Below are 18,556 nucleotides of genomic sequence, written 5' to 3' on the forward strand. Positions count from 1 at the left end.
AGGGTACTCATTCTCTAGAAGTATCCTTTGTGAATCAATGAAAACTGAATTATCCATAAAAAAAAAGTCTTTCAGCCTGATTCCATTTTGGACTACAACTTCACCAGAAAGAGTGGCCATTACAAGCACTGCCATTTTTCTTCTAAAAGGCTTGTTTCCACATAGACCAGGCCAGGACCTAGAAGCTGCAGTTTACCATTAAACTGGAGCTTCTCACAGACGCTCTAAGGCTCAAGTCGGCTCTACAATTTAAACACAAATGCAGCAGACTTAAAAGGAGGCCACATGTTGCTGTCCTGCTTTCGAGCATTCACGCTTTTCCTCTTGCCAAAAGACAAATGAGACGAGAAATAAACTGTTTCAAATTCTTCTGAGTTAATGTCTACCGCTATGCTCTTCCACCTGGGGACAGAATGACCTCTTCTGCCAGGCTGTATTCGATCTTCATGAAATGCTGTGGATTTGGATTTTTACTACTGGCACAGAACTTCATGAAAATATCAGCACGAGATAAAACACCTGAATATCGGACCCTGAGTAACACCATTCTGTATCAAACCGATGTTCCTTCCTTGGAAAAAAACAAGGTAGTGGCTGGCCTTCACTCCTCACCCCAAGGTTAGGGATGTGTCCAACTATTTCTCACTACCAAAGGCTCCTGGAGTAAAACTTGTCATTCCTTAGCATTATCTAGACTGTAAAGTCATTGTGGGTAGGAAGCATGTCTATCAACTCTGTTACACTGTAATCCTCCAAGTTCTGTTCAGTGCTCTGCTCACAGTAAGTGCTCAATAAATACGACTGATTGATGACGGTGAAGAGCCCTCTGGGGTATAGCTGAGATTAATGTCCTCTAATGATAATAATGATAATGAAAATTGTGGCAATAAAGTGCTTACTATTGCTAATCACTGCACTAAGTGCTGGGGTAAATATAATACAATCAGATCAGACATAATCCCTGTCCCACTTGGGCTCACAATCTAAGGGGGAAGGAGAATAGGTCTCCCTTATACACATGAGGAGACTGAGGCACAGAGAAATTATGTGACTTGCCCAAGGTCACCCAGCAATCACATGGTGGAGCTGGGATTAAGGCCCAAATCCTCGGCCTTCCAGACCTGTGCTCTTTCCACTAAACCACCCTGCAGCTCCCATGCCTAACTGTACCTAACTGGAAAAAATGCTAATTTGTATTCCCAAAGTAGAATGCTCCCTTTAAAATGGCCTCACTACTTCTACAGCCGATACACTGAAATATCTTTTCTGTTTGGAGGGCCAGAGACATTTCCTCCTTCATTGCTTAAGACTGCATTTTTCTCAAATTCAAAAATGGCAGCAGGAATTGGTGTACCACCTGCAGCAATGAGAGGGATTCTCTACAGGTTAACAGTGACTTTTCTAAAAAAGTGGACTATATATTTAACATCAGGTATCAACCTCTGCAAAAATTATTAAATTTGAGAGAGAATTGAGGTATCTTTCCATTCAAGTAATTCAGTATTCTTAACTTCTTCTTAATCTGTCTTCATGGTTTCCATACCAGTCTTCCAACCCTGCTTGCTATTTTTCCATTTGTTAAGGAGAAGTACATTTAATATCAAGCAAATCAACTCTATTACACAATTGCAGTATGAGAAAATAAAGAGATTAATTTAATATTGGTCTACTGCTACTCTGTTTAATTTCCATTGAAACCAGATGAAAAAAAGAGCAGTTTGGTTTCATTCAATCGATAGAGCCAAACTAATAACTACAGACAGCAATTTCTAATGGAAATTCTAAAGAAAGCCACAAATTGACAGATACCAAAATCATTATTAGGAAACTAAAGCTAATCATATACCAGATTGGAAACTTAAGAGAGACATCTGTTTTGTTTTGGGTTTTTTTTGGTTATTTCAATATTATTTTCTGTTCTTCTCTTCTCTTTTCCCAGGTTGATACATTTTTTAGTCTGAAGAGCTTAAGAAAAAAGTCAAGAGGAAAAATTTCTTTTTTTCTTGCAGAGTATTTGTCAAAACTCCACAACAACAAAAAAAAAGGTCTTGACTGACACCTTGTGGTCAAATCGATTTAAAGACGGACAAAAGACTTACCGCCATTATCAGAATCATCCTCAGTTATCCACCACGGCACTGGATCTTTTTTCTTCGATTTCTTTTCTCTAGGCTGCCCAAGGGTCTCCAGAACACTTGGTTTCTTTGAGCTTTCAATGGACTCATCTGAAAGATCCTGAATCAGAAATATACTTTTTAAAAAAACATCTAATTATTTCTCTCAAGACATAAAAAGACGCCACTTTAATCCATCACAGAAGTGTTACTGTTGGCCCATTAACTTTGTAAAAATTCACTCCATTAGTTGGATCAGCAACTAGCCATATTCTCTTATCATTTAAACTGTTACTTGCAGGTAAATGATCCTCAATTGATAAAAAACATTGGCAATCGGACCCTTGACATAACTGTAAACAGAGCAATAAATGATAAAATCTTAATTTTTTACACGACCGACAGGCAAAAATGAATGAATCAGTATGTCTAATGCCAGAAAAAAATATTCTAAAATATTGGCTGTGCGCTTTTTAGTAAATAAATGAGAATTCTATGGGAAAACACAAGAGCCGGTAATCGATACTGGGTTTCAAAAATGTGCACTTCCTTTCAACTGAGTTACATGAAAGTCTGCTGCTATAGCATTTTGATTACAAAATTGACTGCACTAAAGAATATTACCGAGCAAACACACACACACAAACTAGTCCAGAAGCCACAACAGTCAAATGTTTGCAATAAATGGCCTTAATGAAAAAAAGCCAGAATAAACTATGGATGGGAAAATTCATGTACACATTTTAGCAATTTAGTGCTTTTTGCTTGCTGCAAAAAGGTAAGCAAGCACTGGTGCTGGTTAAGACAGGTTCCTATAGCACCCGACTGCCTCCCTCTGAGTGGCACACCTGGTTAGGCAGGAGTGAGAGTGAAGAGATTAGGAAAAGAAGGGAGGAACCACTTTGGAGATTCCAGGTGGGCAGGAATGCTCCTGGATAAGGGGGTGGGGGGCAGGTCTCCTCTAAAGCAGGCAACCTGCCACTGGTTCTTCCCAAGTAGATGGCAAAGCTGTCTAGAAATCAAGAGGTTGGAATGCCAGATCAAATAAACCCTTGGGAGCGGGGGGAATGGAGAGAGAGAGGAAGGAAGAGAAGGAAGGCTGCTGAGATTCAGGTTGGGAGTCCTCTACGGTCCGGGTCGGACAATGGGCAGCAGACAGTGTTTGGCGGTGAAAATGGGGTTGCTCCCAAAGGTGAGCGATGAGGGTCTTCGACAGATCTTACCTCAGTGTCACTTGCTGCTGCTGCTATGAGCATATATAGGAGGAATTAGAGATGTTTTACACCGATGTACGATACTACAGAGACAGATTATTGCATTTGCAATGGAGGGTGGACAGACCTGTGACAAATACATTGTGTATGTTTTCCTGATCAGCTGCCATTTGATATCAGGTCTGCTGAAAGAAATTAAGCTAAAGCACAGGATTAATAGCAGTTATTAAGCTTCTCCTGGCATTTTAAACTAGGGCATTAGAAAAACTTGCTCAAAGTTAACAATTTTTTGTAAAAAATCTCTGAAGAATACTTTAATCAACCAATTGTACTTATTGAGCAATTTACCATGGGCAGAGCACTGCACTAAGTGCTTGGGAGAGTCCAATATAACACACATATTCCCTGCCACAATAAGCTCAAAGGCTAGAGGGGGAGACAAACATTAACATATATAAATTACAGATTTGTACATAAGTGCTATGGGGCTGAGGGAGGGATGAATAAGGGAGCAAATCAGGGTGCTGCGGAAGGTGGTGGGAAAAGAGGAAATGAAGGACTTTTGAAAACAGAAGTCTTCAAACTAGCTGCCCTAGCCAAGGACCATGAAAACATTCTGTTCCCGCAGATTAATGACTCTGGCACTATCAGATGGGATGTGGACAGTGGGAGACGTCAGGAGGGAGAGAGAGATGGGATAGGGAGGTGGGACAGGGTGAGACGTCTCTGGTTTCAGAAGCTTTGCTCCCTGTCAAGGACAGAGCTTGGAGTAGTCAAAGTGGCAGCCAGGAAGAGGGAAGTATCTCCTCTATTTCAAATCAGTCAAGCAATGGCGTTTATTGTGCGCTTATGGCAGGTAGTGTATTGTACTGAACGCCTGGGAGAGCACAATACAATGCAGTTGGTGGCCACAAGGAGCTTACACCACTCAGACTATATCAACCAAGCAAACCCAGAATGCCTACTCGAACCTCTCCTGATTCTGCAGACTATGTTCAGCGGTTCAAACCACATTACACCACATTTTAACGTAAAACTCTTTCAGAGCCAAATCAATAGTACTTGATACAAAACTCTGAAAGAAACCTGGAATAACCTCATCACTGCGAATGAAAACAATCTAAAAAAAAAAAAACCACCAAGAGGATTCTTCCAACACATGCCATGCACTTGGATTATTAAACCAATTAGAGCAGCTGGAAAAATATTAAAGCATCGCAGAAGGGAAAGCACATATAGTTCAGCCCATTTCCACTTCCAAGCAACTCGGTCAAAAAAATTTCTCATACTTGCACATTCCTAATGTCTGCTCAATAAGTGACCAGTTCAGAATAATTTCCTTACTCCAGCCACAACTGAATTACGGAAACACAGTCCCAAGCGACCTCAGTGATTCAGTACAGCTCTACGTTATTGACAGGGGCTTGATGCAATGTTCTGTTATCACTTGCTGTTTCTTTTATGACTCATTGTATCCTCTACTCTGTGAGCAAGGCCTGGGATGAGGCAGATACTCCTTGGAGTATCATAACCAAAGAAACTGAAACCCCCAGATGTTGCGAACGAGCTCTGGAAACTTTCTCTGTCCAACCATCTTGTCAACTGCAAACTGTAGTCACAGCTGGAAAAGAAAACTCTTAAATAAAAATTACTAACATGTTCTTCCCACCGGGTCAGCTGCCCGATCACAGAGACTGTTCCAATTCAGCTGGTTTCCCCGAATATTCTGGGCTTTCAATAGAAAGCTTGGCAGAGAAGATTTTCGGAGAAGAAACTTTGATATCTGCCTTCAAATGCTAAGCAAATCCCATCTGGAATTAAATGGATTTCTTCGTAATCAGCAGTAAAAACATTAAAGACTTATGCAGCGAGCAGACATCAGTACAATTCTCCAAGGACCCCAATTTTTCTAATCTTTTATGGGCAATACAAAACTTCAAGTTCTCCTTGTTTTTTTCCTTTATTTTTTTTTGCAACTTGTAGAACTACGCATTGTTTATAGGTTCATTTTCCCTAGCAGAATACAGCTGCAAAGTTGACCTCAAAGATATCAGGGTTCTTCAAAAGCCCTGCAACTCAGCTAGATCTACAGTGATGAAGTGCTGAATAGAGACATCTACCCAGATCATTTAGACACATCAAAGAAAAGCACGTATTTGGGGCCTTCTTTTTCTGTTCTACTTTGAGCAAATCCCCTAGAAACTTCTCAACTCTTACTGCACTCTGAGGAGTAAATAAAAAAAATACCTAAGTGCCCTGTTGTCTGGTTCAAATTGCCAATCAGTGTTCCAATCATTAATGAGTGACATCAGCCAGTAGCCACTGAATGTTACCCACAAACCCTGGGGCCACAAAAAATATCCTCCGGTGGGGAAAGGGTAATCACAGCGGGCAGAGGAACAGTGGTGGGGCCCTGACAATACCACAGGCCAAAGAGGACTCCTGATGGCACCATTAGTTACCTTGGACACTTGGGGCTAATGAGAGAAAGGGGATAACAGTAATAGTATCTGTACAGAGCTTTCTGGATGCACAGTACTGTACTAAAAGCTGGGAAAGTACTGTACAAAAATTGCTGGGAAAGAATACACAGTGGCACTGACATAGGGTCCCTGCTCCTCGGGGAGTACTCACGATCTTGGTGAGAAGTGGGATCAGTTTACCCTCCTCTCCAAAGGGTAGAGCAAGGCTCGGGGAAGAGGAGAGGTGAAGCCCTGTGATAGTGGATGGGAGGGGTCTAGGAAGGCTAAATTCATGTTATCGTACTCACAAAGTTCTCCCAGACGTCACCAGCATAGTGGTTTATTTGAATTTCTAATGTCCTTTACGACTTTTTTGAAACAGGTCTTTCCCACTGTGATAGAGTAAGGTTTTGACATTTTCAAAGAAAGAATTCAATTGTTCGAGGAAGGCTTTCTACTTAGATTTTTCAAACCATCCATTTTTCAAAATCTCTTTGAGTTCTCTCAAATGCAGGGCAACTTCAAATTAGTCAGTATCTGCTAAAAATTTTGGCTCCTGGTTCAAGAACAGACCATCAAACTCTATACCAAACTGAAAATCTATATGGTGGTTAGACCACAATACAACAGAATTAGCAGAAACTTTCCCTGCCCACAACGAGCTTAGAGCCTAGAGCTTTAAGCCTATAATGAGCTATGTGGTTGCAAAACCTAGACCTACTAGAGAAGACACATTGATTTTCTTGCGGCTGTACACTTCTTGAGGCTGTCTTCTCAAACCACAGTCAACATGCATCAGCAGGGCCCAAATCCCACAAAAAAGGCCCTGGATTGCAATCAGTTTGTTCACTGTGAAGTATTTAATGACCATTTACTGGTGCCCCGGGCACCTAACGTGGACAAGAGTACTGCACTGATGATGATATGACGACTGTGGTATCTGCTGAGTGCCGACTATGTGTCAAGCTCTGTTCTAAGATCTGAGGTGGATACAAAATAATCGGTTCGGACACAGTCCCTGTCCCACAAAGGAAGCACTGACGGCCCCTGGACGCAGAGAACTCTATTGGGTGCTGGGGAAAGGTAAGAATGATAATCCTTGGCCCACTCAAGGGCTCTCAATAACCAACATTAGAGCAATCGTATTGACCCAGTTCTATGGCGGAAGACTTAAGAGAAGGAATTGATCTGAATATACTCAGGTAACTGCAGATTGACAAACAGACAGGAAGCATGTCAAAGTGGAAGGGCAAAATAAACTGGCTTGCTGGATTCAGTTTTCTACCTTCCTGTCTACCTTTGAAACACTGAACAATGCACACTGAGGTCCCAACTCAGTGAGGGCATCCAACTTTGGTCACTGATGTGCTCCTCACTGGTTTTAGCTATAGGGCTCATTAGGTGTCGGCATTAAATAATACTTTGGCATTATTTTGGTAGCGTGTTTTTATTTTTCCAAAGCACTCTCATTTGAGGTAACTCTAATCAGTTACCTCATTTTATCCTCACACCCTTCCTGTGATGAAAGGAGAGGCAGGTATTATTATCCCTACAGTGGAGGACTCTGAGATACAAAAAGGTTAACTGACTTGCCCAAGGCCACAGGGCACATCAGTGCATCAGGGCATAAAGTGGATTAGGCTGAATGACTATGGAAACCATTGAGGAGTTCAAGGACGAACCCCCCATCTTTCCAAATTTTGGGTGTGCGCATTTATTTCTGTGAATAGATTGGGCACCCCACCAATCAATCATATTTCTTGAGCGCTTACTGTGAGCAGAGCACTGTACTAAGCACTTGGGAGAGTACAATACAACAGAATTGGCAGACATGATTGATTCTGTCTCACCTGATCACATCCATCCATCCTCAGCAATTAGCATAGTGCTTGGCACATAGTAAGTGAATATGCTACAGTGGTACAAATGCTACAATTATTATTATGGAATTATAATTCTAGGGAGTACAGCATTGCTCTCTCCCTCAATAAATGTACGCAGTATTAATAATAATAACTGTGGTATCTGTTAACAGGCACTGTAGTAAGTGCTGCGGCCGATATAAGCAAATCAAGTTGGACGCAGTCTCTGGCCCGCGTGGAGCTGACAGTCTCAATCCCCATTTTACAGTTGGGGTCACTGAGGCATAGAGGAGTGAAGTGACTTGCCCAAGATTCACAGAGCAGCCAGGTGGCATGGCCAGGATTAGCAGCCTGGTCCTTCCGATTACCAGACCCATGCACTATCCACTACGCCAGGGGGAGGAAACCACATGCACGCTTGAAAAAATACATTCTGGTCTTGGTTTTGTTCACATTAAAAGCAAGATAAATTACAGGTCAGAGTGAATCCAGCATTTCTATGCCACTCACCTTAGAATGGTAAGTGTAGGAGGCGAAAATGGAAATAAGGGAGGTGACAATGTCTTGATCCATCTGCTCCTTCTAAATCCCATACCGTTTCCCCGAAGAAGCTTATTCAACTTTCAACTCAATCACAGCCATTAAAAATGAGGTAAAGCGTACGGTCAGTCTCATACACATAAACATACCTCCTGCAGAAACTTTTCAAACTGTTGATCAAGTTCTTCTTTGGAATAACCAGCCATAATTACCAACTTCTAGTTGAACTCAAAAGGATTCACACAATAGGAAACCTAGAGAGAGAGGGAGTCACAGTGTTTAGGACACACAAGCAATTACATATATCTACAAATAGCAAATCAAACTTAATCGCTAGTGAGCCACAAGCGGTGACTAAAAACAAACACCAAGCAATTTTTCTTATGCACACATGTTCACCAGTAAATAAAGATGTGGACACCTGTGAACAAAATATCGTTCCTTTTTCTAACACAATCAATCATTGGTAATTTTTGAGGGCTTCCTGTTGCACAGAGCACTCTACTAAGTGCCGGGGAGGGCACAGCAGAGTTGGTAGATATGTTCCCGGCTCACGAAGAGCTTACTGTCTAGGGGGGAAGATGGACATTAATAATAATTGTGATAATAGTAATAATTGTGATTATAGTTAAGTGCTTATTATGTGCCAGGTGCTGGGATCGATACAAGCAAATCAGTGCCTGTCCCACGTGGGGCTCACAGTCTCAATCCCCGTTTTAGAAGATGAGAGAACAGAGGTACAGAGAAGGGACTTGCCCAAGGTCACAGAGCAAAGTGGTAGAGCTGGGTTAAGAGCCCAGGTCCTACTGACTTCCAGGCTCATGCCGTATCCACTAGGCCATGCTGCTCACTGTGCACAGAGCACCGTACTAAGCACTTGGAGAGCACAATAAATCATTAGTAGACAAAAACCCTGACCTCAAGGTTTATTAAACATCTGCAAGGCCGCAGAAGTTCATTTTAAATCCATTCTTCCCACTTCCAAAGCCTTCTTGAAAGCCCATCTACTCCAAGAGGCCTTCCCGGATTAAAACCTCATTTCCTTTTACTCATTCCCTTCTGCGTAGCCCTAATTTGCTCCCTTTATTCGCCCCTCCCTTCAGCCCCACAGCACTTATGTACATGTTCATAATTTCTTTATTTATATTTATGTCTATAGGCTGGGAGAGTATCTATCTACTTTGTTATGTTCTACTCTCTCAAGCGCTTGGGGCAGTGCTGGTTATAATAATAATGATAATTAACATTATGGTAATTGTTAAGCGCTTACTATGCACCAGGTACTGTTCTAAGCACTGGGGTGGATCCAAGCAAATCGGGTTGGACACAGTCCCTGTCCAAAATCTCAATCCCATTGCCTTATTGAAGGCACATCTCCTCCAAGAAGCCTTCCCTGAGTCCTCCTCTCCTCTTCTCCCACTTCCTTCTGCACCGCTCATACTTGCTCCTTCATCCCTTTTTTAAATCTACTTTTGTATTTATTTATTTATGTACTTATTTATATTACTGTCTCTCTCCCCCTCTACACTGTGAGCTCGTTGTGGACAGGGAATGTGTCTGATGTTATCTTAGAGAAGTAGCGTGACTTAGTGGAAAGAGCACGGGCTTGAGAGTCAGAGGAAGTGGGTTCTAATCCCGCCTCCACCACTTGTCTGTTGTGTGATCTTGGGCAAACCGCTTAACTTCTCTGTGCCTCAGTGACCTCATCTGTAAAATGGGGATTAAAACTGTGAGCCCTACGTGGGACAACCTGATGATCTTGTGTCTATACCGGTGCTTAGAACAGTGCTTGGCACATAACAAATACCATAATTATTATCATTATTCATTCAATCGTATTTATTGAGCACTGTGTGCAGAGCACTGTACTAAGTGCTTGGCACTGCACTAAGCTTTTGAGCATTATTATCATATTCATTCATTAATTCAATTATATTTATTGAGCGCTTACTGTGTGCAGAGCACTATAAGTGCTTGGAAATTATAATTCGGCAACAGGTAGAGACAATCCCTACCTAAGAACGAGCTCACAGTTTAGAAGGGGGAGAAGACAACAAAATAAAACAAGTAGGCAGGCATCAATACCATCAAAATAGATTAATAGAATCATAGATAAATGCACATTCATTCAATAGTATTTATTGAGGGCTTACTATGTGCAGAGCACTGTACTAAGCGCTTGGAATGGACAATTCGGCAACAGATAGAGACAATCCCTGCCCAAAGACGGGCTCACAGTCTAATCGGGGGAGGGAGACAGCAGATTAAAACAGAACGAAACAAAAACAAGACAACATTATTACAATAAACAGAATCAGATGTACCTCTCATTAACGAAATAAATAGGGTAATAATCACTGTGCTCTCCCAAGCCCTTAGTACAGTGCAGTAACTGCTCAATAATTACCATTAATAATAATAAGAACCCCCATTTTACAGATAAAGTGGCTGGGGCCCTGAGGAAGGGAAAAGACCTGCCCAATGTCACACATCGGACACGTGGAGGAGGCAGGATTGGAACCCCACTCCCAGGCTCGTGCTCCATCCACTAGGCCCTGCCGCTCTGCACACAGTTAGCGCTCAATAAGTACGATTGATGGATGGATGAAGAGCAGTGTGGCCTAGTGGAAAGAGCCTGGGCTTTGGGAGTCAGAGGTCGTGGGTTCGAATCCCGGCCCTGCCACCTGTCAGCTGTGTGACTGTGGGCAAGTCACTTCACTTCTCTGTGCCTCAGTGACCTCATTTGTCAAAAGGGGATGAAGACTGTGAGCCTCACGTGGGTCAGTCTGATCACCTTGTAAGTGTGCCAGCACTTAGAACAGTGCTCTGCACATAGCAAGCGCCTAACAAATACCAACATTGTTATTCTTCTCTGGGCCTCAGTGACCTCATCTGCAAAATGGGGGAGGAAGCCTGGGAGCCCCACGTGGGACAACCTGATCGCCTTGTAAGTGCCCCAGCACTTAGAACAGCGTTCTGCACCTAGCAAGCGCTTAGCAAATACCAACAACATTATTATTATTATTCACTGGGCCTCAGTGACCTCATCTGCAAAATGGGGATGAGGACTGGCAGCCTCACGTGGGCCAACCTGATCACCTTGCAAGTGCCCCAGCGCTTAGCACAGCGCTCTGCACCTAGCAAGCGCTTAGCAAATACCAACATTATTCTTCTCTGGGCCTCTGTGACCTCCTCTGCAAAATGGGGGAGGAAGCCTGGGAACCCCACGTGGGACAACCTGATCGCCTTGTAAGTGCCCCAGCGCTTAGAACAGCGCTCTGCACCTAGCAAGCGCTTAGCAAATACCAACATTATTCTTCTCTGGGCCTCAGTGACCTCCTCTGCAAAATGGGGGGGGGGGAGGAAGCCTGGGCGCCCCACGGGGGCCAACCCGATCAGCTTGCAAGTGCCCCAGCGCTTAGCACAGCGCTCCGCACCTAGCAAGCGCTTGGCAAATACCAACATTATTCTTCTCTGGGCCTCAGTGACCTCCTCTGCAAAATGGGAGGAGGGGGGAGGAAGCCTGGGCGCCCCACGGGGGCCACCCCGATCACCTTGCAAGTGCTCCAGCGCTTAGCACAGCGCTCCGCACCTAGCAGGCGCTTAGCAAATCCGCTCATCATCATTACGATTGTTAGGAAAATGCTAATTATTAGGGAAATGCGGGGGGGGTGGGGAGGGGGATCCATCCCTCCCTCCCTCCCCACTTGCCTCCAGGGCGGGCTGGTCCTCCGGGCCCGGCCGTTGCCACGGCAACCGTCCTAACGGTCGTCGGGGGCCCCTCGTGCGCGCGCAGGGGGGAAGCCGGAAGCGGCCACGTGACCAAGGGACCCGCTCCCCATTGGCCGCCGCGTCGGCGTCAGGTGACCGCGCGGGAGCGCGCCGGCCGTCCCGGGGGCGCGCCGGGCGTCCCGGGGGCGCGCCGGGCGCCGCGGGAGCGCGCCGGGCTCCAGGTGCAAGCCCCTGCACCGCGGCCGCAGCGTTTGGGGCAGGGTTTGAGGCACCCTGGGCGCCCCCAAACCCGCTGAAAGCATGCATCCTCGCTGCGGGCCAAGGGACCCGGACCTGCCGCTTCCTTGCAGCAGCCTCCCTCATTAGAATAATAAAATGATAACAGTTGAAGCCATTATATTTATTCAATTATCCTTTTTTTATGTAATAAGATAATATTAAATAGTAGTAAATATTGATCGTTATGATTTAATAATGCAATGTCGATGATATGAAAATGATTAAATATTAATGAGTATAATTTAATACGATGATGTCGATCATAGTAAATATTACTAAGGATGAATCGTTATAATTTAATAATGTAATGCCGATGATATTTAAAATGATCAAATATTAATCATTACAATTCAATATTATAGTATTTAAAATATTAGATATTAATAAATGTTAATTATTATAATTTAATATTATAATGTTGATAATATTAAATATTATTAAGCATTAATAATTATAATTTGTTGTAATATTGATAACATCGAATATTATTAAATATTAAAAACCATGATTTAACAATACAATATTGACAATAATAAATATTAGTAAATACTAATAATTATAATTTAATAATGCAACATCGATCATAATAAATATTATTAAATATTAATAAGTATAATCTGACAATATTTAAATATAATATATTTATTAATATTTAATTAATAATAATGATGATATTGGTTAAGCCCTTCCTGTGTGCCAAGCACTGAGCTAAGCGCTGCGGGGAGACACCGGGTCATCCGGTGGTCCCACGTGGGGCTCCCAGTTTTTATGATCATAGTATTGGTGAATGTAACGTTGGTATTTGTAAAGCGCTGACTCTGTGCCGAGCACTGTTCTAAGCGCTGGGGGAGATACAGGGTCATCAGGTGGTCCCACGTGGGGTGCACGGTCTTGATCCCCAGAGGAGGTCACTGAGGCTCCCAGTTTTCATCCCCATTGGACAGATGAGGTCACTGAGGCCCAGAGAAGTGAAGTGACTTGCCCCCAGTCACACAGCTGACAAGTGGCAGAGCCAGGATTCGAACTCATGACCTCTGTTAAGCCCTTAGTGTGTGCCAAGCACTGAGCTAAGCGCTGCGGGGAGACACCGGGTCATCAGTTTGTCCCACGTGGGGCTGCCAGTCTTTAGAATAATAATAGTATTTGTTAAGCTCTTACTGTGTGCCAAGCACTGGGCTAAGCGGCGAGACACCGGGTCATCAGTTTGTCCCACGTGGGGCTCCCGGTTTTTATAATAATAGTATTTGTTAAACCCTTAATAATAATAATAATGTTGGTATTTGTTAAGCGCTTACTATGTGCCGAGCACTGTTCTAAGCGCTGGGGTAGACACAGGGGAATCAGGTTGTCCCACGTGGGGCTCACAGTCTTCATCCCCATTTTACAGATGAGGGAACTGAGGCACCGAGAAGTTAAGTGACTCGCCCAAAGTCACACAGCTGACAAGTGGCAGAGCCGGGGTTCGAACCCATGACCTCTGACTCCAAAGCCCCGGCTCTTTCCAGTGAGCCACGCTGCTTCTCTAGTGTGTGCCGAGCACTGAGCTAAGCGCTGCGCGGAGACACCGGGTCATCAAGTTGTTCCACGTGGGGCTCCCAGTCTTTAGAATAATAATAGTATTTGTTAAGCTCTTACTGTGTGCTAAGCACTGGGGGGAGAAACAGGGTCAACAGGTTGTCCCACTTTGGGGCTCCCAGTATATATAATAATAATAGTATTGGTTAAGCCCTTATTGTGTGCCAAGCACTGAGCTAAGCGCTGCGCGGAGACACCGGGTCATCAAGTTGTTCCACGTGGGGCTCCCAGTCTTTAGAATAATAACAGTATTTGTTAAGCCCTTACTGTGTGCCAAGCACTGAGCTAAGCACTAGGGGGAGAAACAGGATCAACAGGTTGTCCCACGTGGGGCTCCCAGTTTTTATAATAGTATTTGTTAAGCCCTTATTGTGTGCCAAGCACTGAGCTAAGCGCTGGGGGGAGAAACAGGGTCATCAGGTTGTCCCACGTGGGGCTCCAAGTTTTTATAACAATAGTATTTGTTAAGCCCTTATTGTGTGCCAAGCACTGAGCCGAGCGCTGCGGGGAGACACCAGCTCATCAGTTTGTCCCACGTGGGGCTCCCAGTCTATATAATAATAGTAATATTTGATAAGCCCTTACTGTGTGCCAAGCACTGAGCCGAGCGCTGCGGGGAGACACCGGCTCATCAGGTTGTCCCACGTGGGGCTCCCAGTCTTTAGAATAATAATAGTATCTGTTAAGCTCTTACTGTGTTCCAAGCACTGAGCTAAGCGCTGGGATAGATACAAACATATTAAGTTGGACTCATTCCCTGTCCCACATGAGGCTCACAGTCTCAATAATAAACTGTGATCCCTGTTAAGCGCATCTATGTGCCAAGCACTGTACTAAGTGCTGGGGTAGATCCAGTGCTTAGAACAGTGCTTGGCACATCATAAGCGCTTAACAAATACCATCATTGTCATTATTATACAAGTTAATCAGTTTGGACACAGTCCCTGTCCCACATGGGGCTCAAACTTTTAATCCCCATTTTACAGATGCGGGAACTGAGGACCAGAGAAGTTACGTGATTTGCCCAAGGTCTCACAGCAGACCAGTGGCGGAGTCGGGATGAGAACCCAGGTCCTTCTGACTCCCAGAGCCGTACTCTATTAAACCACGCCACTAAGCCATATAAAAGCATTTCATTCACATTTATATGGAAATCTTTTGAAAACTTTTAAAAATCGTGCCAAAGTATGAATGTGCACATGCAATAAATGATCTACAATTTTTCACATATTAACTGGACTTTTTTAAATTTATATTTGCCCGAGGCGTTAAAATACCTCGGGTCACTTGTCACTGCCATCCCTCAGTCGGGTACCGATAATTTGTTGCTGATTCATTCTCTTATACTTTATCTGCTCTCCCACTCTTAACTACAGCATATTTGCCCATTTGTGTCTGCTGTCTCCAATAGATTATAAATAAGTGCTGGGATCACAATCAGTAAAGTCAACAACCCATCAATCTGTCCGGTGGTTTTTTTGAGGGCACCCAATATAAGCAGCAGCATTTGAGCACTTTCTTCATGCCCAACACTATTCTAGTTGGTTGAGAAAATACAATGGATTCCATCAATTTACCTCACCTTGCACATCTTTCACCTATTACTCTTCACCTCTCTCTCTTTGTTCCTCCTGGCCTAACCTACCTGTACTCCTGCCTCCATCCCTACACCCTGTTCCCAGGGCTTAAAACTCCCTCATCATCATCATCATCATCAATGATATTTACTGAGCGCTTCCTACGTCTGCACTGTACTAGCGCTTGGGAAAACACAGCAGAGTTGGTAGACAGGTTCCCTGCCCTCAGCAAGCTTACAGTTTCTGACAAATCACAGCCCTTCCCATATTCAAAGCTTCCCTGGAATTCCACTTCTTCTGACATGCTTTCCCCGATTAATTTCCAGCACCCTAAATTACATAAACCACATCAGCCATCTAAAGCACTTATGTACTATTTATACCTATTATTGGCACTTTTATATATATATGTATATATATATACACACATACACACATATATATATATTTACACACATCTACGCACACACACATATGTATACTTATATGTTGTTCAATTATACATTTGACTACTTTGTAAATACTTCTATGCCTGTCTCCCGAGTTAGAGTGTAAATTTCTTATCGGCAAGGGAATATTACTTCTGTTTGGTTCTTTCCAAGCAATTAGTACGGTGCACTGCACCCAATTCAGGAAAATCAAGCTAATCCTATTACTCCTACAGCCAAGAGAAGTACAAGACTATTATACACTGTTATTGTCACATTTCTAGATTTCTGGTTGATATTGCAATGCACAACTTACATGCTCCGAGGCTCAGAATTGCTTTCACTTTCACTCGGTTCCATTTTCACTTCCCTGTAGATGTGGATCAGCCCTGGTCCTGGGGCGCTGATCAGTCGCCCGGCGTGGGGACGAGCAGGCCTAAGCTGCCGAACTGTAGCCCAAGCAGGATTCCATCACAGCACTTCATCCAAAGGATCCTGAAATCAACATCTCCATTAGTATCCTATTCTCTCCATCAGCATTTTATTAATTCTTCAGTCTAATTTATGTTCACTGCAAATATTTGATTTGTAAATGTTCACAAAAATTTATCCCGGAATCAGACATGAGTGAGAATTGCTTTGTGTGTTTAATGCTTGCCTATGCTCACCACGCCTTCATGATCACATGCCGCTCGCATTTGCTAACTCCACCTCCTACCTTTTTCCAAACAGTGGAGTCCAAAAATAAACATGTTGAAGGTTATATCGTATTTTGTGGCGGTCAAGGCACAGGAAGGGAACTTCTGAAAACTGTTTTCCCTTTAAAATATAAAATCAATCATAATATTAAATATGACCCAAAAAACATCATTGTGCATTAATCTTTTACTGAAAAGAGGACAGGGGGCGCCAAATTCCAAGATCACACAGGATTCAATTTTACTTTTGCTTCATAGACTAGCCTGGCATTGATTGACACCTGTACAATAATCAATAAATAGTATGTACTGAGTACTAAGGACTTGGGAGAGCACAATATAACAGACACATTCACACCTGTACAACAATCAATAAATAGTATGTATTGAGTACTAAGCACTTGGGAGAGTACAATATAACAGACACATTCCCTGCCCACAGTCTAGAGAGGGGAATAATTAGTTGTAATGGTCAATTATTTATTAATTAATTAAACACCTTAGTCCAGTGCAGAGAACTAAGAACTTGGGAGAAACTACGGAAGTACAAGATGCATTCCCAGACCACAGACTGGGCCACCAGACAGAACTATCAGCTGTGCATATGCTGAGAGTGGGAATAAATAGTGAATGAACGAATTAACACATTATTACATAAGTACGTGAGGGAGCTGGAGGGTCGATAAGAATCAGATACTGATAATCAGGGAAGGCTTGTTTGAAGGGGTGGGATTTTAGGAGGCTTATTCGGCCTTGTGGATGTTACGTCGACCACCTCTTTCCCTCCTCCCCTTCCCGCCCCCACCGACACACACCCAAAATTGTGGCTGCCAAGGGATAGCGGTGCGGGATACTGCTGCCCTGTGAGCAATTGGGACTTGGGGGGAATCCTCACCAGATTCCTCACCCCTTTTTTCTCCTCCTAAATATGCCTTAGTGGGAGATTCAGCCTATTTCATTAGAATGCAAACTCCCTGTGGGCAGGGCGCATGACTTGAACTGTTGTACTTCCCAAGCGCCCAGGACAATGCATTGCCTTCAGTAGTTGCTCAAGTACCATTAATACTACTACAACTTCTGTCCCCAGGTTCGGGGCTATTTTCGGGACAGAGTTAAGAGCTTAATATAAGCTCTGCATACAATAAGCCCTCAATAAATACCACTGATTGATAGAGTTAGCTCGAACAAGGGAGGCATGAACAAGGTCAGAACTATAAAATGGAGGTCTGGGAGCCCCAGGTTGTAAGGAAAGAAGCAGCATCTCTGCTTTCTCCACTCTGAGGGGCAAGTACAACGAGGACTATTTGTTAGCCATTTTTCCTGAAAGTGAAAACTTACCTGTTGAAATCGCAAAACAAAGGTTTGGTCCTCCCCCAGAGTCCTTGTTGCCCTCCATATCTCCAGCATCACCTCCTCTAGCAGCAGAATGGGGGCCCTCGCATACTCTGGCTAATCCTCTCTTTACACTGGCTCCTGAAGCCTAATTAGTGCCAATGGTCTTTTGCCCGTTTCTTTCCCCATTTTCCCGCTTCCCTCTTTTTCGGACGGCCCCAAACCCCACCGCTGTTCTAATATGACCCCTTGAAGAGAAACTGGGGGTGCTCATTTTTCCCGTCTGACCCAAACTGGACATTCGGCTTCCTTGCAGCCTGTGGGCCTTTTTTAATAGCCTAATGTTCTTTTTTACTTTATATACACGTGAAATATAGTGCTTGCTAGCTGTTTTGGTCTTTCCTGTACAAAAGTACTACTCATTTACTGTAATGGTGGAAAAAGTTTGAAATTGTGCAAGCATCATCTTAATAAGAACTGAATCCCGTTCAAGAAATACAAGGCAGACACTCTGTCCCAAGGCTAGGCTGACTAAAATTACATCATGTAAAATATGGACGCTTGATTTGGGTTCGGAAAGATTTTTACAATTTTCCAAAAACACAAGAAATGCCTATGAGAATCTCACTACAGTTTGACTGGATCCATTTATGTGCCGCTAGGAACATGTTTTTGCTATTATTGTGATTATTATTAGAGGCTTGTGTTTGCTCAATAACAGAACTGAAAAACATTTCATTATT

General features: G+C 43.4%; 1 protein-coding gene across 2 annotated transcripts in view; it reads right to left on the minus strand.

The window, feature by feature from the left end:
• CEP162 (centrosomal protein 162) overlaps positions 1-16,426 on the minus strand; it is a 55,031-nt gene extending 38,605 nt beyond the window's left edge. Inside the window, exons 1-3 of one of the 2 annotated variants that reach the window (XM_007670734.3) lie at positions 16,100-16,424; positions 8,342-8,446; positions 2,100-2,235 (exon numbers count right to left, since the gene is read on the minus strand). In XM_007670734.3, coding sequence (XP_007668924.2) covers positions 2,100-2,235; positions 8,342-8,398 — 193 coding nt within the window. In that variant the 5' untranslated portion in view covers positions 8,399-8,446; positions 16,100-16,424. Of the gene's footprint in view, positions 1-2,099; positions 2,236-8,341; positions 8,447-16,099 lie in introns of both variants that reach the window. The other variant, XM_029047198.2, reaches the window with a different exon arrangement.
• Positions 16,427-18,556: the final 2,130 nt, after the last annotated feature.

Source organism: Ornithorhynchus anatinus, chromosome 19 (genome assembly GCF_004115215.2).
Source record: "Ornithorhynchus anatinus isolate Pmale09 chromosome 19, mOrnAna1.pri.v4, whole genome shotgun sequence".
Taxonomy (NCBI): Eukaryota; Metazoa; Chordata; class Mammalia; order Monotremata; family Ornithorhynchidae; genus Ornithorhynchus; species Ornithorhynchus anatinus.